General features: G+C 40.3%; 1 protein-coding gene across 7 annotated transcripts in view; it reads left to right on the plus strand.

The window, feature by feature from the left end:
• ART3 (ADP-ribosyltransferase 3 (inactive)) overlaps nucleotides 1-26,838 on the plus strand; it is a 142,619-nt gene that overhangs the window by 59,160 nt on the left and 56,621 nt on the right. For 2 of the 7 annotated variants that reach the window (XM_061420544.1, XM_061420547.1), the window contains exon 2: nucleotides 12,189-12,299. The exons of the other annotated variants lie outside the window; for them this stretch is intronic. In XM_061420544.1, coding sequence (XP_061276528.1) covers nucleotides 12,297-12,299 — 3 coding nt within the window. In that variant the 5' untranslated portion in view covers nucleotides 12,189-12,296. The remainder of the gene's footprint in view (nucleotides 1-12,188; nucleotides 12,300-26,838) is intronic. 7 annotated transcript variants of the gene reach the window in all.

Genomic DNA, 26,838 nt, shown 5'->3' on the forward strand with positions numbered 1-26,838 from the left:
GGATCAGCCCAGCTAGTAGATGGAGCTCTGTAAGAGTTAAACTAGTGGAGGCACTAGTAAGTTTAACTTAAACCTGTGGCATCTTCTCAAAATCTGAGGAATGTGTAGAGTCCAGGCCTGAGTCTGGATAGCCTCAGAAGAGAAGCATGTGAACATATTGCCAAACCTGAGGGCTCCAGAAATGTCTTAAATTGCCAGAAGTCCAAGAATTAGGGAAAGGGAAAAGAGAAGCAGTTTTAGAGTAAAAGGGGAGTGGTCCTGGGAATTGCCAAGAGCCAGCATTGTTGTTTAGTAGTGGTAGAGTAAGGAGAAATCCCATGGACAGAGGAGCCTGGTGGGCTACAGTCCTTGGGGTCGCAAGAGTCAGTCCTGACTGAGCAACTAAACCAGCACCACCAAGGGTGTGCTGGATGTATTCAGATAGACCAGGAAAGAGGCAGAGTTCCTGTTGCCCATCATGTTGGGGACAGAGTGAATAAGGGAAAGAGATGTATTCCTGACATTTCTAATTGAGACCTATAATACATTTCTCCCTAGAAAAATGATATATATTAGGTTAGTTAGGTTTATAAGGTAGCCTGCTAAAGTAGAGTTTCCTCTTAATGAACTTGAAATACAGGCTCTGTCATGAAGAAAATCATCTTGGTGGAAAATAATGGGTCTTCAGATGAATTAGGTTCTGTAGATAAGTGGGGAACTACCTGCAAATTAGAATTAAAGAAAAGTTACCCAGACTTTGGGATGTTATCATGACTTATAGATATTGATTTAAAAAGATAATTTACTTTTAATTTTTAAAAAGTTAAATAATAGTGATACTTGTGAAGCATGCTTATCAGTTATTTTATAGAATGTTTCTCAGTTTTGGCTTATCTTCTATTTTCTCATAACTGGAATGAAGTTATGCATTTTTGGCAAGAAAACAAACAAATGCTATTATGTCCTGTTTAGTGTATCATATCAAGGAGCTTATATTGTTGATATGTTTTATGACTAGTAAAGAGTCATAAACATAAGACTTTTACTACTAGTAAAGTAGTGATATTTACTTTGATCATGGGTTAAGTTTGTGTCTGCAAGGAGAAGCTGTCCCATTTGGAAACTAAGTAGAAATAACTGACTTAGTATGGGTCCTGGACAGGATCTTAGAAAAAGAATATTAGTGGAAGAATTGGTGGAATTTAAAATCTGTCATTTTGTTAACAAAATTGTACCAATGTCTGTTTCCTGTTCTTGAAAATTCTGGTATGGTAATATAAGATGTTAGCATTAGGGGAAGGGAAGTGATGAGATAAGGATACCTTTCCTTATCCTTATCCTAAGAATATTTTTGCAACTTTCTATAAGTCTAAAATTAACTCCATAAGTTAAAAATAGTGATATCTAATATTTACATGGTGCCTACTGTGCACCAGACTCTATCTTTTAGCTCATTAATTCTTCTCAACCCAGTGAGGGGAACTATTATTATCACCATTTGACAAGTGATGAAATTGGATACAGAGAAGTAAGAAACACATCCAGTGTCACATGGTTAGTAAGTGATCACATAGCTAGGTGGTGGATGAGATGGGATTTGAACTGAGGTATTCTGGATCCAGAAATCCATTGTGTAATATACTAGCTTTCATTGTGGTATATATGCATGTGTATATATACACACGTGGTTTAAAAATAATTCAAACATGCAAAAAAAAGGCCACAGTATCTTCCCCTGAGGCAGTCTCTGCTGCTAAGGGTTTTTTGGTTAGTTTTAAACCTTCAGAAAAGAGTTTCTTCTTAAACAGTGATAACAGCCCATTTTGGTTTTTATCCATAATATTCAAAGCTGTTCTGTGGCAGTGTTCTTTTCTCTCTTCAGAAGCTTCTTGTGGTATGCTGACAATTATGGATAACAGCTGTGTTGGAAACTTAGGGAATCCCTTCTGAGATAGTTGGACAGGACACCTTTATGAACAGGATGCTAATTGCTCATAAGAACAAGGTACATTCTGTACCATAAGATTAAGTAGAACCAAATTTCATTTAGAATTTAGCCAAGAGCTTCTGCTGTGGCTCTCATGAATGCTTTAATTAGTATAAATGCCTTTTCATCTTAGAGTTGAGATTATTTATATTTTAAAAACCCCAACTTGTAATAACAATGGCGTTGTTTGTATTCTGTTTTTTTAGTTGAAGGATTAAAATTACAGAATGTTGTGGTTTTCTGTCATACATCAACAAGAATCAGCCATAGGTACACCCATGTCCCCTCCCTCCCGAACCTCCCTCCCATCCCACCCTTCTAGATTGTCACAGAGCCCCTGTTTGAGTTTCCTGCTGCTGCTAAGTCACTTCAGTCGTGTCCGACTCTGTGCGACCCCATAAACGGCATCCCACCAGGCTCCCCCGTCCCTGGGATTCTCCAGGCAAGAACACTGGAGTGGGTTGCCATTTCCTTCCTGAGTCATACAACAAATTCCCATTCGCTATCTATTTTACATATGGTATTATAAATTTCTGTTTGTATTCTTAAAAAAGAAAGATTATGACATGTGGAGTACTGTAGATAGGACCTTTAATGAATTAATTACTTGAGTCTGGTTACCAGATAAGGTAGAGACTGAACTAGAGCTTCCTGTAACTGCTAGAGGTGGAGGTTTCCACAGGAACATACTGCTTTGAAGAAAAGATTTTATCTTTGAGTGAAATTGAAAGTTGGTAAAATATATATGTTAATACTTATGGTTTCACTGAGTTTCATTATTCTAAGAATTAATCATTGCTGATGTGTATGTTTAAAGAAATTCATTTCTGTCTTTCACCCTGGGCCAAGAGAAACTATTTAAAAGGTGAAAAAAGAGAGTAGGAATTTTCTGCCTATTAATATACACACACAAATGCAGCAGGCACATAGTCTTTGCTGCAGAAGTAACTTTCCCCCTATGTTTTGAATTAAAATTTGTAAACAGCAGCAATAGTGACTTTTTCCTGTTAGCTTTGTGCTCATGGTGCAAGGAAAGAACCTCATAGCAAATATTTGCTTTGGAAAGTCCAAAGTTCTTTTAATTTTTGAACTATCTTCCCTTCTCTTTCTCTTGCTTTTATTTCAGAATTTGTTCATCTCTCCATCTTTCTCATCCTTTTTAATTAATTGTAATATGGAATTGAATTTTTTAAAATATTTGTAAAATTTGTTTTTAAAAAGTTACTTCTTGAAAAAAGACATTTCTTGATTTTAAATTTAAAGATTGTGAGTTGCACCTTTCTTGTTTCTCTAAAAACTTAGTATTAAGTGGCTTTTTGCTTATATTCTCAATTGTTCTCAATTGACTTTTTTCCCCTTTTAGGGAAAAAGAAATGTCTTTTATTTGCCACTCAGTATGCTCCTTACATATTCAGGGCATTCCAGATTGTGTGGATAACTTAACTACTCAGTGACTGTGGCAATTTAGAGAAATAGATTAGTGTGAAGTTCAGTAGCATTAAGGGCAGAGGGATATACTTAAGAAAATAAACAAGTAAACTATATAAATACGAAGTGGAGAACTACTGTGTTTGTGCATGTCTGACAGAGAGGGATGAGGGACACAGAATAAACTGATAGCTAAATATGAGTTAAGTGTGTATCACTAACATTTATAAAATTAGCAAAAGGATTGTTGATGGCACATTGGTTAGGAAATCAGAACCTACTTTCCTATAGATGTTAAAATGATGGTGGTGATTGTTAAATTTGAGAGGTTTTATCTGGGAAAAGAACCTTGTCTGACTTATCTTTTATATCCTATTTATTTCCCTTGCATAAAGTGTATGTATGAGAATAAGTCGAGATTTGAAGTATAAGACATAATGATTTGGTATTTGTATACATTGCAAAATGATCACCAAAATAAGTCTAGTAAATATCGCCATAATATATAGTTTTTTTTCCTTGCAATGAAAACTTTTAAGATATACTCTTGTTCATTCCCTAAGTTGTGTCCAACTCTTTGCGACCCCATGGACTGCAGGCATGCCAGGCTTCCCCATCCTTCACTATCTCCCGGAGTTTGCTCAAACTCATGTCCTTTGAGTCAGTGATGCCATCCAACCATCTCACCCTCTGTCGTCCCCTTCTCCACGTGCCCTCAATCTTTTCCAGCATCAGGGTCTTTACCAATGAATCAGTTCTTCGAATCAGGTGGCCAAAGTATTGGAGCTTCCACTTCAGTCCTTCCAAAAAATATTCAGGGTTGATTTCCTTTAGGATTGACTAGTTTGATCTCCTTGCTGTCTGAGGGACTGTCAAGAGCCTTCTCCAGCACCACAGTTTGAAAGCATCAATTCTTCAGCTTTCAGGCTTCTTTATGGTCCAGCTCTCACATCAATACATGACTACTGGAAAACCCATAGCTTTGACTATATGGACCTTGGTCGGCAAAGTGATGTCTTTGCTTTTTAATACATTGTCTTGATTTGTTATAGCTTTCCTTCCAAGAAGCAAGCGTCTTAATTTCATGACTGCAGTCACTACAGTGATTTTGGAGCCCAAGAAAATAAAATGTGTCACTTTCCATTTTTTCCCCATTTATTTGCCGTGAAGTGATGAGACTGGGTGTCATGATCTTTGTTTTTTTAATGTTGAGTTTCAAGTTAGCTTTTTCATCTCTTTTCGCCCTCATGATGGGCTCTTTAGTTCCTTTTCACTTTCTGCCGTTAGAGTGGTATCATCTGTGTATCTGAGGTTGTTGATGTTTCTCCCAGCAATCTTGATTCCAGCTTGTGAGTCATCCAGCCTGGCATTTTGCATGATGTACTCTGCATATACACCATGTATGTATACATCATACATATGTATACATATACCCTGTTAAATAAGCGGGGTGACAATATATAGCCTTGACATATTCCTTTCTCAGTTTTGAACCAGTCCATTGTTCTATGTCTGGTTCTGACTGTTGCTTCTTGACCTGTGTACAAGTTACTCAGGAGGAGGTAGTGTGGCTTGTTATTCCCATCTTGTTAAGAATTTTTCAGTTTGTTGTGATCTACAGGGTCAAAGGCTTTGGTGTAGTCAGTGAAGCTGAAGTAGATGTTTTTCTGGAATTCTCTTACTTTTTCTGTGATCCAGTGGATGTCAGCAATTTGATCTCTGGTTCCTCTGCCTTTTCTAAATCCAGCTTGTGCATATGGAAGTTCTTGGTTCACGTACTATTGAATCCTAGCTTGAAGATTTTGAGCAGTTACATTGCTAGCATGTGAAATTGTACAGTAGTTTGAACATTCTTTGGCATTGCCCTTCTTTAGGATTGGAATGAAACTTTTCCAGTCCTGTGGCCACTGCTGAGTTTTCCAAATTTGCTGGCATATTGAGTGCAGCACTTTCACAGCATCATCTTTTAGGATTTGAAGTAGCTCAACTGGAATTCCATCACCTCCATTAGCTTTGTTTGTTCGTAGTGATGCTTCCTAAGGCCCACTTGACTTCACATTCCAGGATGTCTGTCTCTAGGTGAGTGATCATATCATCGTGGTTATCTGAGTCACTAAGACCTTTATTGTACAGTTCTTCTGTGTATTCTTGCCACCTCTTTTTAATATCTTCTGCTTCTGTTAGGTCCATATCATTTCTGTCCTTTATTGTGCCCATCGTTGCATGAAACATTCCCTTGGTATTTGTAGTTTTCTTGAAGAGATCTCTAGTCTTTCCCATTCTATTGTTTTCCTCTATTTCTTCGCATTGATCACTGAGGAAGGCTTTTTTATATGTCCATGTTATTCTTTGGAACTCTGCATTCAAATGGGTATATCTTTCCTTTTCTCCTTTGTCTTTACCTTCTCTTCTTTTCTCAGCTATTTGTAGGGCCTCCACAGACAACCATTTTGCCTTGTTTCATTTCTTTTTAGGGGGTATGGTTTTGGTTACCACCTCCTGTACAATGTCACAATCCTCTGTCCATAGTTTTTCCAGGCACTCTATCAGATCTAGTCTCTTGAATCTATTTGTCACTTCCACTGTATAATCAATCATAAGGGATTTGATTTAGGGTCATAACTGAATGGTCTACTGGTTTCCCCTACTTTCTTCAATTTAAGTCTGAATTTGGCAACAAGGAGTTCATGATCTGAGCCATGGTCAGCTCCTGGTCTTGTTTTTGCTGACTCTATAGAGCTTTTCCATCTTCGGCGGCAAAGAATATAATCAGTCTGATTTCAGTATTGACCATCTGGTGTTGTCCATGTGTAGAGTTGTCTCATGTGTTGTTGGCAAGGGTGTTTGCTATGACCAGTGTGTTCTTTTGGCAAAACTCTGTTAGCCTTTGTCATGCTTCATTTTGTACTCCAAGTCCTAACTTTCCGGTTGCTCCAGGTATCTCTTGACTTCCTACTTTTGCATTCCAGTCCTCTATCATGAAAAGGACATCTTTTTTTTTGGTGTTAGTTCTAGAAGGTTTTGGGAGTCTTCATAGAACCATTGTACTTCAGCTGCTTCAGCATTGGTGGTTGGGGCATAGACTTGGACTACTGTGATGTTGACTGGTTTGCCTTGGAAATAAACTGAAATCATACTGTTGTTTTTGAGATTGCACCAAAGTACTGCATTTTGGACTCTTTTGTTGACTGTGAGGACTACTCCATTTCTTAGATTCTAAGGGATTCCTGCCCACAGTAGTAGATATAATGGTCTTCTGAATTAAATTCACCTTTTCACTGATATCTCAAATGTCGATGTTCATTCTTGCCATCTCCTGCTTGACTTCATCCAGTTTACCTTGATTCATGGACCTAACATTCCAGGTTCCTATACAGTATTGTCAGTATTGGACTTTATTTTCACTACCAGACATGTCCACAACTGGCTGTTGGTTCTGTTTTGGCTCAACCTCTTCATTCTTTCTGGAGCTGTTTCTCTACTCTTCCCAAGTAGCATATTGGACACCTAGTGTCCTGGGGGCTCATCTTCCAGTGCCATATCTTTTTGCCTTTTCATACTGTTCATGGGGTTCTCAAGGAAAGAATACTGAGGTGGTTTGCCATTTCCTTCTCCAGCAGGCTACATTTTGTCAGAACTCTCCAGCATGACCTGTCAGTCTTGCATGTCCATGTACGGTATGGCTCATAGTTTCCTTGAGTTACATAACGCTGGGATCCATGGTATCATTTTGGTTAGTTTTCTGTCATTGTGGTTTTTGTTCTGGAGGCCATAGGACTGTAGTTCTTGCTTCTTCTGTCTGCCCTCTGATAAATGAGGATAAGAAGCTTGTGCAAGCTTCCTGATGAGAGGGACTGGCTGTGGGAAAAACTGGGTCTTACTCTGGTGGGCAGGGCCATGCTCAATAAGTCTTTAATCCAATTTTCTTTTAAAAAATTTTTTTTCCTTTTAAAAAATTATTATTATTATTTTTTACTTTACAATGTTGTATTGGTTTTGCCATACATCAACATGCATTCACCATGGTTGTACACGTGTTCCCCATCCTGAACCCCCTCCCTCCTCCCTCCCCATACCATCCCTCTGGGTCATCCCAGTGCACCAGCCTCAAGCTTCCTGTATCCTGCATCGAACCTGGACTGGCAATTCATTTCTTATATGATATTATACATGTTTTAATGCCATTCTCCCAAATCATCCCCCGCCTCCCTCTCCCACAGAGTCCAAAAGACTGTTCTGTACATCTGTGTCTCTTTTGCTGTCTCGCATACAGGGTTGTTGTTACCATCTTTCTAAATTCCATATATAGGTGTTAGTATACTGTATTGGTGTTTTTCTTTCTGGCTTATTTCACTCTGCATAATAGGCTCCAGTTTCATCCACCTCATTAGAACTGATTCAAATGTATTCTTTTTCATGGCTGAGTAATACTCCATTGTGTACATGTACCACTGCTTTCTTATCCATTCATCTGCTGACGGACATCTAGGTTGCTTCCGTGTCCTGGCTATTGTAAACAGTGCTGTGTTGAACACTGGGGTACATGTGTCTCTTTCACTTCTGGTTTCCTCGGTGTGTATGCCCAGCAGTGGGATTGCTGAGTCATATGGCAGTTCTATTTCCAGTTTTTGAAGCCATCTCCACACTGTTCTCCATAGTGGCTGTACTAGTTTGCATTCCCACCAACAGTGTAAGAGGGTTCCCTTTTCTCCACATCCTCCCCAGCATTTATTGCTTATAGACTTTTGGATCGCAGCCATTCTGACTGGCATGAAATGCTACCTCAAAGTGGTTTTGATTTGCATTTCTCTGATAAAGAGTGATGTTGAGCATCTTTTCATGTTTGTTAGCCATCTGTATGTCTTCTTTGGAGAAATGTCTATTTAGTTCTTTGGCCCATTTTTTGATTGGGTCGTTTATTTTCTGCTGATGGGTGGAGCTGTGCTCCCTCCCTATTAGTTGTTTGGCCTACTCACTTAGCAGCTTTCTTAGCAACTTGCAAATGTGCAAAACAGTATTATTATTGTTTTGCACCCCTTCCTTCCTTTTTTTTCCCCTTCCTTTCATTTCTCTGGGGATGAAGCTTTCATTTTACCTGGACAAGAGAGGGTGACTGAGTATGCCAACTTGATAGTCAAAGCGTTAGGTTCCAGTTCTCTCCTCCAGTAGTTTCCCAGTTAATCAGTCTTTGCTTTGAATGCAAAGAGTGTAGGATGCTGTGCTGAGACACTGGTGTGACAGCTTTAGTAGGGGCAGCAGGAGTGGGTGAATGGGGGAGGAGTGAAGGAGTGGGTGGCGACTTATTTTCTGGCTGCAGAGCCAGATCGATCAACGTTCTAATTTAATGTTTAGTGAAGGCTTATTTTAGAATGGATTATGATTTGTTGACTTAGAGAAGCTTCAGAAGTAGACAGAGGTTTGGTGAACGATGAAAGTAGTAGAGGTGATTTAATTTAAAAAGAAAAGCTGAGTCAAGTAATGGTCATCAGGCAAATAAGTGTATGAAAAGAGTATTGGCCTATGCATTAGGAATTACGGGTTTAATCTAGATTCTACTGGTTAACTAGCATATTACCTGAATCTTAATTCCATAATTTGGAAGATAATGGGGCACTGGACGATTTCTACGTTCCCTTTCCACTCTGGTAGTTTGTGAATTGGTGTCTATCAGCAGCATTTCATACTTTTGAACCCCTCCTCCTTGATACTGTCTTCCTTTGGTTTCTGTGATCTTGTACTCAGGATTTTCTTCCTGTCTGTCTTGCTATTCCTTCTTTGCAGGCTCATCATCTTCTCCCTGTTAATTAAATGTTGTATATATTTTCAAGATTAAGACCTAGGCAGTCTTTTATCACTTTCTATCCTGTGTCTTCTGTATCACTAGCTATATCTTAGGCATTGTAGTCAGTGGTCATGCTTCAGTAATTAGGCATATATACATCAGTTGTTCCCCAATTATGCTTCTAATCTAGACCTCTCAGTTTTGACCTGTATATAAACTGCCTATTCAACCACCTGTATTTGAGTAATTAAGAGGCACCTCAAACTAAATGTATCCAAAACCAAACTCCTAAAATCTTTCCTTCTACAGCGTACCTAATCTGAGTGTATGGCACCATCAGTCATCAGTTAACAACCAACTCTGCGAGCTAGAAACATGGGAGTCTGCAGTAGTCTCTTAATTGATCAACCTGCATCCATTCTCTATTCCTCCTAATCTATTTTGTACAGTGGAGCCAGAGGGACTTTTTAAAGGCAGATCTAATCTTGAGTCTCTGTGATACTCTTAAAATATTCCAGCAGCCTTTAAGATTAAGACCAAATTCGTTATTATAGCCCTGCCTGCCTTCCCAGCTTCATCTTCCGCTATTCTGCTCTTTGTTAGTTCAACACCAGCTGTGCTAAACTCCTTTCAGTTCCTCAAGTATGCCATAGTCCTCCCACACATCTCTCAGGGCCTTTGCCTTGCTCTTCCCTGTGCCCAGAATATTACCCGTCCTCTTCCCCATTGCACATATTACTCATCCTTTTGCTTTGAGCCCAGTATTAACTCTTTTTAGAGTAGCCTTTAGTAGTACACCCTCTGTCATCTATAACAGGTTCTTTTATTGTGTGTTCCCTTAGAAGTATGCTCTTTTCACTCATAGCACAGTTTATTATTATATAATCTTTTCTGAGTATTTGATTAGTACTACTTACTCCACTAGACTGTAAGTATTGTAAGGATAAGGACAATTTCTAGATTTTGCTCACTATTACGAGATTCTTGTACAGTGCCTGTCACATGATAGGTAGTTAAGAATTACTTGTAGAGAGAATGATTTAACTAGCTGTGCAGTATAAGTTTTATTTTTCAGTTTTTATCAGGATCAGGGCAGAAGCTAAAAGTGGAAGATTCTGTCTTCAACTGCTGCCTTTTTCTCTGGACTTTTTTCTATTTAGTATATTACCTTGTTTTTCAAGCTACTCTTAGCTTTGGGCTGGTAAAAAGAAGACAAAAGCAAAGGAAAAAACAAAAACCTTCCTCATTTTCATATTCTCACCTGGATGCTGTCTTATTTTTTTCCTTTCCATTACAGCTATATAAAAAGTAGAGATAGCATCATGTTTGAAAACATGGGTTTAAGCTGAAAGACTAAGGTTCAAGTTTAAGCTCTGCCCCTTGTATGATTTTGCTTCAGCTTTTCACATGATAAAATGAAAGAAATAATGGCCCTTTATAGGGTTTCTTTGAGAATCAAATGACAATACATGTGAAGTGTTTAGTACTATAGCTGGCATACAGTTAGCACTTCATAAATGTCAGCAGCAATCATTGTCATCTTCATAGTTACAAGCTGAGTTGCATCCCCTCATAATTTATATAAATAGCTTGAAGCCCTAAACCCAATTGTGACTGTATTTGGATATCAGGCCTTTAAGGAGATAACTGAGGTTAAATGAGGTTATAAGAGTAGAGGCCCTAATCCAATGGGAACAGTGTCCTTGCAAGAAAAGAAAGAGACACCAGCAGCAAGTGCACAAAGAAGAAGGCCCCATGAGGATGCAGAGAAAAAAATGGCCATCTGCAAGCCAAGGTGAGAGGCCTCAAAAGAAACAAAACCTGTTGACACCTTGATCTTGAACTTCCAGCCTCCAGGACTGTGAGAAAATGAATTTCTGTTGTTTAGGCCACCCAGTGTGTACTGTCTGTTATGGCAGCACTAGTGGGCTAACCACCACCACCATCACCATCATCGTCATTTTGTCGCTTTAGTAAGGATCCCATCCTTTTTCCCATTTTCTCTTTAACCTGCTGATGTCAAGTTCTTTCTCTTGTGGAGCTGTCATAAGGTATTGGTTATTCTTATATAACCAAGTTCAAAAGACTCTTTTTATGTCTTATATAGCTTGACTTTTTTGTGGTCCTTGAAAGTCAACTGTTTTCTCTTTCATAAAAATCTCTCTTTTTTTTTTTTAATTGAAGTATGGCTCAGTTGTAAAGAATCCTCCTGCCAATGCAGGAGATGCGGGTTTGATCCCCGAGTCAGGAAGATCTCCTGGAGAAGGAAATGGCAACCCACTCCTGTATTCTTGCCTGGGTAATCCCATAGACAGAGGAGCCTGGCCTGCGACTGTTCATGGAGTCCTAAAAGAGTCCAACATGATTTAGAGACTAATCAACAGCAACATGGTTGCATTACAATATTTTGTTAGTTTCAGATATACAGAAGAGTGAGTCAATTATGTATATGTATTTTCAGATTATTTTCCATTTTAAGTTGTTACAAATAATGAATATTGCTCCCCGTGTTACATAGTAAATCCTTATTGCTTATATATTTTATATATAGTAATGTATATCTCTTAATCCCATATTCCTAATTTGTCCCTCCTCCTCCTTCCTTTTCCTTTTGTTAACCATAAGTTTGTGTTCTATGTCTGTGAGTCTGTTTCTGTTTTATAAATAGATTCATTTGTATTACTTTTTAGATTCCACATGTAAGTGATATATATTTGTCTTTCACTGACTTAGTATGGTATTGTCTAGGTCATCCATGTTGCTGCAAATGACACTATTTCATTCATTTGTATAACTGAGTAATACTCCATTGCACATCTTTGTCCATTTGTTGATGAACGCTTACATTGCTTTCATGTGTTGGTTATTGTAAATAGTGATGTTATCAACATTGGGCTGTGTGTATCTTTTTGAGTTAGAGTTTTTATCTTTTCCTGATATTTGCTCAGAAGTGGGATTGCTGAATCATATGGTAGCACTAAAAAATCTCTTTTCTTGAAACTTTCTTCTTAGTTTCCTACTAGATTTCCATCTTGAACCTTGTCTCCAGCTGCATCTAAAAACCAGTGTTTTCCAGGGCACTCTCCCCTGCATTCAAATCTGCCACACCATTTGGCTAATATGGTAAGCAGAATAATACCCCATGCACTCCACGAATGTCCATGCTCTAAACTTTTGAACCTGTGAATATTTTACATTACTTCGCAAAAGGAAAGTTGCAATTGGAATTAAGGTTATAGACCTTAAAATATATACAGGCATTCATTAAGTGGAACCAATGTAATCATATGGGTGCTTAAGAATAAAAGAGGAAGACAGAACAGTCAGAAAGATACAAAAAAAGATGAGGAAGTGAGGACTCAAGTGTGTGAGGGACTTCATCTCCTGTTGTTGGCTTTGAAGATGGAGGAAGGGGGCCACCAACCAAGGAGTGTGACATCCTCTAGAAACTGGGACTAGCTCTCAACTGACGACCATGGAAATAGGGATTTCAGTCCTGCATCAGCAAGGAATAGAAATCTGCCAACAATCTGAATGAGAAAAGAAATGGATTCTCCCCTGGAGCCCTTAAAAAGGATGATGAGTCACATAGAAGAAAGCTACCAGACCTATTCATGTAATCATTAACTCTCTTGTCTTCCTAAGGGAATACCCCTTTTAGTTTTGATTCCCTTTTTAAAAAAAAAAAAAAAAATTTCTCTTCCAGAAGAGAGGAAGCTTAAATTAAACAGTGGTAAGTTATCTTCAGTTTTCTTTTAAGTAAATGATGTTTCAATAGTAGTTGCTTTATGGGAGTTTCCAGCTTTGAGAAAAAAAGTTATTAACTAAACTGTTGATTACAACATTAGCCATGCCTAGGGACAGAACTTTTCTGTGTTCTTTGTGTTACGTAAAATGTTCACCTTTTAAAATAGTGTTCTTCTATGCATTTAAAAAAGGTACAGGACTGAAAGTAAAAATTATTATTCCTTTTACCCCTTCTTATTTAGGAATGTATAATTTCCACAGAGTTTTCCAATCAGTAAATCAGATCTTATTTACCTTGTTTGTGTCCTGAATCCACAAGGCCCCATGCTGTTTTGGACATCGTACAGCTGATAAGTGAATGAAAACAGCTTTTTTTCCCATCCAATTTAAAAGCTTTTTTCTTTCTAAATCTTTAATCAATTTTGGATTGTATGGAGAAAAATGCAGATGGAAAATATAGCTACTGTTTCAGCTTCTCAAAAATTTTAAAATTTCAGTTCACTTCAGTTGCTCAGTTGTGTCTCTTTTGTGATCCCATGTACTGAAGCACACCAGGTTTCCCTGTCCATCACCAACTCCCAGAGCTTGCTTAAACTCATGTCCTTTGAGACGGTGATCATCCAACCATCTCATCCTCTGTTGTCCCCTTCTCCTCCTGCCTTCAGTCTTTCCCAGCATCTTGGTCTTTTCCAGTGAGACAGTTCTTCACACCAGGTGGCCAAAGAATTGGAACTTCAGCTTCAGCATCAGTCCTTTCAATGAATATTCAGGACTGATTTCCTTTAGAATTGACATATTTGATCTCCTTGCTGTCCAAGAGACTCTCAAGAGTCTTCTCCAACACCACAGTTCAGAAGCACCAATTCTTTGGCACTCAACTTTCTTTATGGTCCAGCAGGAAAAACCATAGCTTTGACTAGACGGACCTTTGTAGGCAAAGTAATGTCTCTGCTTTTTAATATGCTGTCTAGGTTGGTCATAGCTTTTCTTCCAAGGAGCAAGCATCTTTTAATTTCATGGCTGCAGTCACCATCTGCAGTGATTTTGGAGTCCAAAAAAAAAAAAAATCTGTCACTGTTTCCATTGATTCCCCATCTGTTTGCCATGAAGAGATGGGACTAGATGCCATGATCTTAGTTTTCTGAATGTTGACTTTTAAGCCAGCTTTTTCACTCTCTTCTCACTTTCTTCAAGAGGCTCTTTAGTTCCTCTTCACTTTCTGCCATAAGAGTGGTATCATCTGCATATCTGTGGTTATTGATATTTCTCCTGGCAATCTTGAGTCCAGCTTGTGCTTCATCCAGTCTGGCATTTTGCATGATGTACTCTGCATGTAAATTAAATAAACATGGTGACAATATACAGCCTTGACATACTTCTTTCCCAATTTTGAACCAGTCTGTTGTTCCATGTCTGGTTCTAACTGTTGCTTCTTGACCTGCATACAGATTTCTCAGGAGGCAGGTAAAGTGGTCTGGTATTCCCATCTCTTTAAGAATTTTCCACAGTTTGTTGTGATCCACACAGTCAAAGGCTTTAGCATAGTCAATGAAGCAGATGTTTTTCTGAAATTCTCTTGCTTTTTCAATGATCCAATGGATATTGGCAATTTGATCTCTGGTGCATCTGCCTTTTCTAAATCCAGCTTGTACATCTGGAAGTTCACAGTTCATGTAGTGTTGAAACCTCACTTGGAAAGTTTTCAGTATTACTTTGCTAGCATTTGAGACGAGTGCAATTGTGTGGTAGTTTGAACATTCTTTGGCATTGCTGTTCTTTGGGATTGGAATGAAAAGTGACCTTTTCCAGTCCTGTGGCCACTGGTGAGTTTTCCAAAGTTGCTGGCATACTGAGTGCAGCACTTTCACAGCATCATATTTTAGGATTTGAAATAGCTCAACTGGAATTCCATCACCTCCACTAGCTTTGTTCGTAGTAATGCTTCCTAAGGCCCAGTTGACTTCACACTCCAGGATGTCTGTCTCTAGGTGAGTGATCGCAGCATCGTGATTATCTGGGTCATTAAGATCTTGGATCATAGCCTTATCTAACTCAATGAAACTATGAGCCATGCCATGTAGGCTCAAGACGTGTATGACCCAAGGTGGATGGGTCATAGTGGCGAGTTCTGACAAAATGTGGTCCACTGGAGAAGGCAATGGCAAACCACTCAGAACCCCATGAACAGTATGAAAAGACAAAAAGATATGACACTGAAAGATGAGCTTCCCAGGTTGATATGTACCCAATATGCTATTGGAGAAGAGTAGAGAAATAGCTCCAGAAAGAATGAAGAGCCTGAGCCAAAATGAAAACAGCGCCTAGTTGTAAATGTGACTGGTGATGGAAATAAAGTCCGATGCTGCAGTTTCACTCACACCTGACACTGATGCACAGGTGTGGTTCCCTGCTGGATCCAATTCTCTCTACCCTCTTGAATGGTCTTCTCTGTAGCTTAAATGGTAAAGAGTTTGCCTGCAATGCAGGAGACCAGGGTTTGATCCCTGGGTTGGGAAGATCCTCTGGAGAAGGAAATGGCAATCCGCTCCACTATTCTTGCCTGGAGAATCCCATGGACACAGGAGACTGGCAGGCTACAGTCCATGGGGTCGCAAAGAGTCAGACACGACTGAACAACTAACACTACTACCCTCTTAAATAAACAGTCCAGTGATGTCTGGGGAGTAGCTCTTTTTCCTCATCATAGATGACATGATCGCACTGGATTGCATTCTGAACAGCTCCTGCAACTTTCCTGTACTGTTCTGTGTTCAGGTCCCATGCCTCAAAAACTAAGTGCCTCCTCAGATACAGAACATCCTCTGGCTGTTTCCTGTGTCATGCATATTTTCAGTTTCTCAGTTACTACTTCTTCCTCTTGTCTCTCTTCGTCCTTTCTCTGGGCCTCCAATCCCATCAGGTCTTCATTAGCAAACTCCTCGTGTTGCACAGCAGGGCATTCGGTGACGCTCTCCTTTGGCAGATCTAGCTCCAGCTGAGGATCACTAAATTGATAAAGACCTCTTTGGACTCCTCATTGTCTTCTCAAATCCACAAAAATTGGGAACAGACTGTGAGCACAGATTCTTCTAAACCCCATTGCAGTGATGGCCATAACCTCATGCCAAGCAAAGTCAGTGTTTTTTATGGGTTTGTAGATGTCATAGTCCTCTCAGAATTGGCACAGGATTGTTCCTGTCACTTACCACTTCCACACTGCGAAGGTTGGCTCTAGCCTTAAACTGATAAAACCAGCCATGCACGCATGCTAAATCACTTCAGTTGTGTCTGACTCTTTGTGACCCTATGGACTATACCTGCCAGTTTCCTTTGTCTGTGGGATTCTCCAGGCAAGAATACTGGAGTCGGTTGCCATGCACTCCTCCAAGGGATCTTCCCAACCCAGGGATTGAGCCCACATTCTCTTTTATCTCCTGCATTGGCAAGTGGTTTTTTTTTTTTTTTTAACCACTAGTGCCACCTGGGCCATGGCTAGCATTAAAAGATGCACCTTCTGATTCCTTACCATGTTTCTTCTTCAGGTCTTCAAAAAGGCTTTTAGCTTTCTCTTGAATCAGCATTAAGCTGAGCAGGACTCAATGCTGATGCTGATCCTGCGTCCACACACTGAAAAGTTTCTCCATTTCTTCCATCACTTTTGTATGCTTTGATATTATTGTTGACATCATCAGCACAGCTGACTTCATATGTTCATGATCTTGTCCTGTTCTTTAGACTCATGCTGATGGTTGGATAATTCATGTAGATAGATGGTAGAGTGACATCTACCATCTTTTTTCACTCTCTCAGTTATTTCACTTTTGTTTCCATTTTTATCTCTTGGTGTGTGTGTGTGTGTGTGTGTGTGTGTGTGTGTGTGTGTCTGTGTGTGTGTGTCTGTGTGTGTGTTTAGCAATTCCAGCTGTATCACTGCTGCCTTTACCTTTGCTTCTGGACATTCTGGGCTTAAAATAAAAATGCTGTACTCTATGCAATACTGTGCATGCATGCTTAGTCATTCAGTAATGTCTGACTCTTGGCGAACCCATGGACTGTAGCCTTCTAGGCTCCTCTGTCCATGGAATTTTCCAGGCAAGAATTCTGGAGTGAGTTGCCATTTCCTACACCAGGGGCTCTTCCTGACCCAGGGATTGAACCTGAGTCTTCTGCATCGGCAGGCAGATTCTTTACCACTGCCCCACTTGGGAAACCCCACAGAGTACTGTAAAGTCACAGAGTCCCCCCCGCCCCCCGTTTGTGGAGGATGCATGCACTTGACAGTGTACGCCAAAAACATGAGCTGATTTACGTGACTGCTCATGCAAATGCATGTTCACATCTTTGAGAGTTCACAACTTAAAAGTCTGTGTGTACTGTACTTTGGAGTTAATACACCAGTAGTATAGAAGTGGTATGTGAAAGTCACTCAGTCGTGTCCGACTCTTTGCAACCCCATGACTACACAGTCCATGGAATTCTCCAGGCCAGAATACTGGAGTGGGTAGCCTTTCCCTTCTCCAGGGGATCTTCCCAACCCAGGGATTGACTCCAGATCTCCCACATTGCAGGTGGTTTCTTTACCAGCTGAGCCACAAAAGAAGCCCAAGAATACTAGAGTGGGTAGCCTATCCCTTCTCCAGCGGATCTTCCTGACTCAGGAATTGAACTGGGGTCTCCTGCACGCAGGCAGATCCTTCACCAACTGAGCTATCAGGGAAGCCCATGGAAGTGGTATAGGCAGATGCTAATAGTATAAACAGAAGAACTGGATACGGAAGTGTCTCTGCTTCAGGTGGCCAAAGTGTAGTAAGAAAAGTTCCTTGGGTGAAAACTAGTACTGCAAAAGAGATTTGTAAAACTATAACAGGTTAAAAGACTCTTGCTCCTTGGAAGAAAAGGTATTATCAAACTAGACAGCATATTAAAAAGCAGAGACATTACTTTGCCTACAAAGGTCCGTCCAGTCAAAGCTATGGTTTTTCCAGTAGTCATGTATGGCTGTGAGAATTGGACTATAAAGAAAGCTGAGGTCACAGAATTGATGCTTTTAAACTGTGGTGTTGGAGAAGACTCTTGAGAGTCCCTTGGACAGCAAGGAGATCAAACCTGTCAATCCTGAAGGAAATCAGTCCTGAATATTCATTGGAAGGACTGATGCTGAAACTGAAGCTCCAATATTTTGGCCACCTGAAGCAGAGAAGTGACTCACTGGAAAAGACCCCGATGCTGGGAAAGATTGAAGGCGGGAGAAGGGGACGACAGAGGATGAGATGGTTGGATGGCATCACTGACTCAATGGACATGAGTTTGAGCAAGCTCAGGAGTTGTTGATGGACAGGGAAGCCTGGTGTGCTGCAGTCCATGGGGTGGCAAAGAGATGGACATGACTGAGTGACTGAACTGATAACAGGTTAATTAACGACAGTCACAATGTCACTTGGCTGTAGCCTTCTTCTAGCTTATAGGAAAATGCTCACCATATAGCTTAGTGTTTCCAACTTGGAAGTGCTCCTATCATAACAGTGAAGAAAATAAAGTTAATTTTACTATTATTAGAGCATGACATTGAACTCTATGGTCTGGAACATAGTGTTGTCTGTGAACTTGTGACTGAGTTTGTCTGTGTAACAGGTATAGATAAATAGTACAAAACTACTGAAGTACAGAGCCAGACATCCTGGAATGCAAAGTCAAGTGGGCCTTAGGGAAACATTACTATGAACAAAGCTAGTTGAGGTAATGGAATTCCAGTTGAGCTATTTCAAATCCTGAAAGATGATGCTGTGAAAGTGCTGCACTCAATATGCCAGCAAATTTGGAAAACTCACCAGTGGCCACAGGACTGGAAAAGGTCAGTTTTCATTCCAATCCCAAAGAAAGGCAATGCCAAAGAAAGCTCAGACTGCTGCACAATCTAACTCATCTCACATGCTAGCAAAAAATGCTCAATATTTTCCAAGTGAGGCTTCAGTAGTACATGAACCGTGAACTTCCAGATGTTCAAGCTGGATTTAGAAAAGGCAGAGGAACCAGAGATCAAATTGCCAACATGTGTTGGATCATCAAAAAAGCAAGAGAATTTCAGAAAAACATCTACTTTTGCTTTATTGACTATGCCAAAGTCTTTGACTGTGTGGATCACAACAAACTGTGGAAAATTCTTAAAGAGATGGGAATACCAGACCACTTTACCTGCCTCCTGAGAAATCTGTATGCAGGTCAAGAAGCAACAGTTAGAACCGGACATGGAACAACAGACTGGTTCCAAATTGGGAAAGGAGTACATCAAGGCTGTATATTGTCACCCTGCTTGTTTAATTTATATGCGGAGTACATCATGAGACATGCTGGACTGGATGAAGCACAAGCTGGACTCAAATTTGCCAGGAGAAATATCAATAATCTCAGATATGCAGATAACACTACACTTACGGCAGAAAGCAAAGAAGAACTGAAGAACCTCTTGATAAAAGTGAAAGTGGAGAGTGAAAAAGCTGGTTTAAATCTCAACATTCAGAAAACTAAGATCATGGCATCTGGTCCCATAACTTCATAGCAAATAGATGTGGAAACAGTGGAATCAGTGACAGACTTTATTTTGGGGGGCTCCAGAATCACTGCAGATGGTGACTGCAGCCATGAAATTAAAAGATGCTTGCTCCTTGGAAGAAAAGTTATGACCCACCTAGACAATGTATTAAAAAGCAGAGAGATTACTTTGCCAACAAAGGTCCATCTAGTCAAAGCTATGGTTTTTCTAGTAGTCATGTATGGATGTGAGAGTTGGACTATAAAGACCAACTCATTTGAAAAGACCCTGATGCTGGGAAGGATTGAAAGCAAGAGGAGAAGGGAATGACAGAGGATGAGATGGTTGGATGGCATCACCGACTCAAAGGACATGAGTTTGAGTAAACTCCAGGAGTTGGTGATGGATAGGGAGGCCTGGCATGCTACGGTTCATGGGGTCACAAAGTCGGACACGACTGAGAGACTGAACTGAACTGATGAAGTATATGGTTTCAAGTCATAGTTCATCTAAGTGTTCATTGAAGCTGAAATTGAAAGGCCAGCTTACCAAAACCAAGACATCTTAACACTTTTACTGGAAAGTCCCAATGAGTAAAACTTCTTCCCCAAGGAAGTGGGCACCTTAAATTTTGTTGCAGAAGCTAAATTGTTGCCCTTAGTATCTGTAGATGGTAATACTGTTCCTACTAATATTTATCCTCAAATCTTAAGCTCAGTAAGGCTACTGACTCTTTCTTCCCTCTTTTTCCTTATTTCATAAACACTTTGAAATACTCGTAGTGTAAAAGATGTATACTAGAAGCATGCTAAGAGATTCAAAGATAAGTTACAGCATCATGAGGGACATGTGAAAGTATTCTGAAGGCATTTGAAAAAATGTAATTAAATGTACTCCACCCATACATACAAACACTTTGAGATCATTGTCATAGAAATCCATTTTCCTTGATAAGAATGGGTCTCATTGCAGTAGGAAAAAAAGTTGAGAATTAAAGCCTAGAGGCTTAAAATGTACCAACAGAGACATGTCTACAAATAGAATAATGTATTTTAATCATTTAATAGTGAATGTTATGGGGTAATGTTTTGGATTGTTTTGAAAATACTAAATATGCTTTCATTCCCTCTATAAGTTATGTTCTGTCTGTTCTCCAAACACCTTTAAGATTAAGTCATTAATAGTCCAAGGGAAGGAAAAGGCAGAAAACGCCAGAACAGAGAGGTTCATAGGATAAAGGAGGAAGAAATAGCATGTAGAAAGTACCCCTAATAGGAATTGGGAGTAGAAGAGTAAAACAGAAAAGAAGGGGGAAAGATCAGACTCCCGTGTCCTGGCTCCTCTGACTGAAACTCTGGAAAAGGCTGGTGTAGGAGTTTAGAAACAAGTTTCTGGGATCCTAACACAGTAGTGATTGTTTTCTTTTGCCTCTCCTTGGGCAAACTGGGCTGTTTTCAAGGTCTTTTAGAAAAGCATCATGTATAACATGAGACCACCCAAGCAATAAGTTGGTAATAGCAAAGTAATAGGATGGGTAGGGAGCAGGCAAAGGTTCCTTCTCTCCAGTTTTCTACAAAAGGTTGTGATAGAATTCCTAGGTTTCCCTTGGGGCCTATAAAGGTAACTGAGGCACAAACCAGCTCTCATCTTTTATAAGAAGATGCCCAGCAAGGCCAAGGAAGCTTATCTAGAGTTTGTGGTAGGAACATTCAGTACAGGTGAGAGGACATATTTAGAATCCCCAGTGCCAGGAGACTGTACTGGGAGGGATATACTGTACTGATGGGGGGATTTGCCAACAGGGCACCCAACAATCTGTAGAAAATACTAACTCATTAAGCCAGCAGTTAAATGTCGTCATTTCTGGAGACCATACCAACCGCTTGAGCTAGCAGAGAACAGGCTAAAGTGTTCCCCAGTAGCAGGGTGCCACAATGTAGGTGGGAACCATATGCAAAAAGGAAACTAATTTATCTGTATTGGAAATACATGTAATTTACAAACTCTCATGTCCATTGGGGCATCCCTGGTGACTCAGACGGGAAAGAATCCACCTACAATTTGAGAGACCTGGGTTCAGTCCCTGGGTTGGGAAGATCTCCTCGAGAAGGGAATGGCTACCCTTTCCAGTATTCTTGACAACTCAGTGACTTTCACTTTCATGTCCATTAATAATAGAACATTAATCCTGCCAGTTAAAATTTAGTTACTTGTGAGTTGAAGCAGTATTCTTTAAGTAAAAAAATTAGTTAAATTCAGAATTCTTTTTTTCTCTTTTTCCCTTCTGTCTTTCTCATGCTTTGTTAAGTCATTTCAGTCATGTCAGACTCTTTGTGACTCTATGGACTGTAGCCTGCCAAGCCCCTCTGTCCTTGGGATTCTCCAGGTAAGAATACTGGAGTGGATTGCCATGTCCTCTTACAGAGAATCTTCCGGATGGACCCCATGTCTCTTATGTCCCCTGCATTGACAGGTGGGTTCTTTACCACTAGCACCACCTGGGAAACTGTCCTTCCCAAGAGCGAGCTAAGTCCTGCCAGTGTAGGTCGAGGTAACTTGTTCTGTTGCTGCCCTCTAGTGGTCTCTGACCTGTCCTGAAGTGTCTTATCCTGCTGGTCTTTGGATGGTGATAATTTCCATTCTCTGCTGTAAAATCTTGCGTTGGCCTCCAGTTTCTAAGATACATGTACTTTGCATTATCTGGTCACAATCCTGAGCTCCTTTGGATTTCCTAGCTCTCTTTCAAGCCTCTTCCTTTGACCATTGCATCATTTAGGTGCTTTCCGGTAGTAGTCTTCAATTGGGATACATACAACTCTGGAGGTAAATGAAGACATTCCAAGGAGTATGTGGGTGAGGTTGTTGCTATTTTTAAAAATCAACTGTTTATGTATGATTTTTTAAATAAAATTCATCAACTTTAAATGTACAATTCTATGACCCGCAACAAATGTATATATTATCATGTAACCATCAATACTATCATGATATAAAACATTTCATCACCCCAAAAAGTTTGTAGTCAGTCTCCTTGTCCAAGGCTCTTGTCCAAGGAATCACTGCTTCCTGTCACTACATTTCTGTGTTTTCTAGAATGTCATCTAAACGTTATTATACAGTTTGTAGCTTTCTGTGAATAACTTCTTAGTACAATGCTATTGAGATTCATCCATGTTGTATGTATCAGTAGGTCATTCCTCTTTTAAAGAACAGCTTTACTGAGATTCACTTCAGATACCATATATTAATAACATCATGCATTTGAAGTATATGATTCAGGGAGTTCCCTGGTGGGTCAGTGGTTAGGACTCTGCACTCTCACTGCTGGGGGCCCAGATTCAGTCCCTGGTTGAGGAACTAATGCCCCAGTGATGCATAGTGCAGCCAAAATAATAATAATAAAATAAAGAATACAATAAAGTAGCTAATTCAGTGGTCTTTGGTTTATTCACAGAATTGTGGAACCATCACTGTAGTGTTTCAGAGCTGTTGATGTGTGCAACAACATGGATGGATTTCAAAGCCTTATGCTAAGAATCCAGTCACAACCTCACCACCTGTACTCCTACCGGCTTGGTTCAAGCCACCATAGTCTCTGCTTTCATTGTCATAATAACCTGTAAAGTGCTTGGCTTTCACCCTACAGACTATTCTTAGCAGAACAGCCAGGGGGTCATCATCTTAAAAAATAAGTCAAATCTTGTCATACTTCCATTCAAACCTTGTGATTTACTCCCTTTCTCTTAGAATAAAATCTGAGATTCTTATAATAGCCTACAAACTCTTATCTTCCCACTACCACCCTTACCTTGCTGATCTCATCTCCACAGCTCTTCCTTACCTACGACTCTTCTATTCCAGCCATAGCAGCCTCTTGTATTTCTTCCTCCTGACCACTCTTCCACCATAGTCTTCGTGGCTGATCTCCCTCATCTCCTTCAGGTCTTTGCTCATATATCATGTTTTCATCCTCCAAACCATCCGATTTAAATGGCAGACTCCCCATGGAAACCAGTCTCTTCTGTATTACTTTTTAAAAAAATAACAGTTACTATATTCTAACATACTTTCATAATTATTTGTTTTAGTTGTTGTTTGTCACCTTCCACAAGAATATGAATTTGACAAGGGCACGATGTCTGTTTTGTTCACTGATATACCTGCAGTACTTAAACCAGTGCCTGGCACATTTTGAAGACTCATATATTTGTTGAATGAATGGATGGATGAATGAAATAGAGTCAAAAATTGGAGATTCTGGTTCACGATGGCGATATAAGAAGATCCTGAACTCACCTCCTCCAAGGGGCATGCCAAATCTACAGCCATGTATGGAATAGTTGCTTCTAGGGAAAAACTAAAAACTGGTGGAACAATTCTTCACATCAGACAAATGTGAAGGAAGCCACTTCTAAATGGGCAGGAAAGACCATGGCACAATCTTGCCATAAACTCCCAACTCTGGTGCTGCAGCCCACAATTGGAAGGTAGCTCATAACTTGGAATTTTGTCCTGGGGAGTAAAGGGTTCTTACTTCAAATTGGGCACCCTAACTTTAAAGACAGTCACCTGAGAGACAAGCCCTCAAAACACTTGGGTTTAAAGACTAGCAGGGCTCACATACAAGACTGGTGGGGCTGTGACAAACTGAGGTACAGTCTTAAAGGGCCTGTGTGCAGACTCATCTGCTCTAGGGAGTAGTGCAGAAGGAGCCCTTTGAAAAGCATCCAGATTTATGTATAAAAGACTTGTTTGTTAATTTTAGAGCAATTGGTCTGAGTGGCAAAGGCCTGCTGAAGTATTCTCCTGGGAAGGAGGCTAATGGGTGCTTTCATCATGCCCTCGCTCTGCCTTGCTAAAACCCACAGGTGCCACTATTTCTTTATTTTCCTGCTCCCAATGGGTGTCATCTTTATGCTGTAGTCACTGGGTACCATTTTTCACAATCCATTTTTGCCTTACTAAAACCAGTGGGTACCATCTCCCCCAAATCTTTTTTCTTTAAAGATTTTCTTATATGGACCATTGTTTTTAAAGTCTTTTTTTTTTTTTTATTTGTTACAGTATTGTTTCTCTTTTGGGTTTTTGACTGCAAAGAATGTGGGATCTTAGCTCCCTGATCAGGGATCAAACCCGTACCTCCTGCATTGGAAGGTGAAGTCTTAACCACTGGACTCCTAGGACTTCCTTCCCCAACTCTTAAAAAAAACATGTATTTGTTTTTTTCTCTTTGGTATGTTCCATTCTTGTACTCTGCTTCACTGTAGCTGGGCTTTCCTGGTGTTCAATGGTAAAGAAACGGCCTGCCAATGCAGGAGACTTAAGTTCAATCCCTGGGTTGGGAAGATCCCCTGGAGAAGGATGTGTAGCCCACTTCAATATTCTTGCCTAGAAAATCCCATGGACAGAGGAGCCTGGTGGGTTACAGTCCATGGGGTCACAAAGAGCTGGACGTGACTTAGTGACTAAACAACAGCAATTGCTCTAGCCAGTGGGTGCCATCTTTGTGCTCTTGCTTTGCTGCAGTCCAGAGCACCAGTATTTCTCAGGAGGTTATGTACACATCTGCTGCTCCATTTTTATATCCGGTGACCCAGTTTTTGCAGCTGCCACTTGGGAGATCACCTGGCTTTGGAGGCCAAGAAAACTTGTGTTCCTGGGTTTCATTAGACTGTAACAATTGGAGATTTATTTCTTGAAAGACTACCACTCCTATGGCACTACACGGAGAGTAGACTGAAACACTTCTAGTCCTTCTGAGAAAGAGATCTATTTGCTTGTCCAGGAGCTTTGGCTGGAGGGACAGACTTCTGATTTGGCATACTTTATAGGGGCTTATAGAGCTGTTTGCAGGGTATGGAGGCAGGTGGACTACATCTTTGCACCCTCCCTCTTGTTCCAGCTTGCTGGTATCTTTCAGAAAGAAGTTTATATCCTTCTCTAGTGTTGTTCCAGCTTGCTGGTATCTTTCAGAAAGAAGCTTATACACGTCTCTAGTGCCCTAATTTTTTCAGATGCTGCCAGGGGATACCTCTAATCTCTTGGTTCCAGTGGCCAGCCAGGCTTAGTTTGTAGGCTCCATGGGACTGTAACCAAAGAGAAATAGTTCTTAAACATCAATCACCCCCAGGGCACAGCAGGAGGTAGCAGAGCTCAATCTTTCTGTGAAAAGGGCCAATATTAGCTTATTATTGCTGCAACCCGAGGGACAGGTTTCTAATTAAACATATATAAGCTAACTGTAAACCTGAGACCTTGAAGGAGAGGCATTATCTTTTCCTTCTCCTGCTAGACTCCTGAGTGTCAGCATCTCTTGAAAGGGAGTGCTTATAAATATTTGGTATACCAGTTTTTTCATCTGGTACTCTGATTTTTGTATCTGCTGCCCAGGGAATATCCTTTGATTGTCTGGTAGCCAGGGACATTCCTGGGTCCCCCAGGACTGTGACTATCAGAGATTCAGTTCTTGGAAGGCTACCACTCCCAGGTCACTGCACAGATAGTGGACTAAAACATTCCTGTAGTCTTTCTGTGAAAGAGTCCAGGAGCTTTGGCCATAGGACAAGTCTCAGGTACAAAACACTTCCAGAGGCTACAGAGGTGCTCTCAGGTGATGTGGGCTGGGGAATACCATCTTTCTTCCCTCCCTTTACCATGCCACAGCTTAACTGGTTTCTCGCCGAAAGGAGCTTACATACTCATCTGGAGCCCTGATCTTTATGACAGCTGCCTAGGGGATACCTCCAGGTCACTTGGCTCTGGGGGCCAGCAGGGCTTGTATTTGTGGTCTGACAAAACTGTTTATTTGTATTTATAAAAGCTGCTGCGTGGGGGTCTGGCTTCTAATCAGGCTAAACTTAGATGCTGAGTGAGATCTTTCCCTTTGGAACACTAACTGATCTTGGTTCTCCCTCAACTATTAAAAATAAAATAGGCTGCTTGGATAATCACAATGGTGTTGAGAAGCAACCAAGAGTGCCAGGGCAGAGCTGAATGATAAGGTTTGTCTCCTGTACAGGGCCAACCCTGCAGGACTGGCAGAGGCAGCTGTTCATCTAATGCATAGAAACTGACAGAAAGTCAAACAAAGTGAAGAAACAGAGAAGCATGTTCCAAATTAACAAGATAAAACTGCAAAAAAACTTAATAGAGATAAATAATTAACCTGATAAAAAGTTCAAAGTGATAATCATAAAAATGCTCCCTGAACTCAGAAGAGGAATGGATGAACACAGTGAGAACTTTATCAAAGAGATTAGAAAATATTTTTAAAATTCCAAACAGAAGTCACCGAGCTGAAGAGTACGGTAACTGAACTGGAAAATACATTAGTGGGATTCAACAGAAGATTAGGTAAAACAGAAGAAAGGACGAGTGAACTCAAAG

Source organism: Bos javanicus, chromosome 6 (assembly GCF_032452875.1).
Source record: "Bos javanicus breed banteng chromosome 6, ARS-OSU_banteng_1.0, whole genome shotgun sequence".
NCBI lineage: Eukaryota > Metazoa > Chordata > Mammalia > Artiodactyla > Bovidae > Bos > Bos javanicus.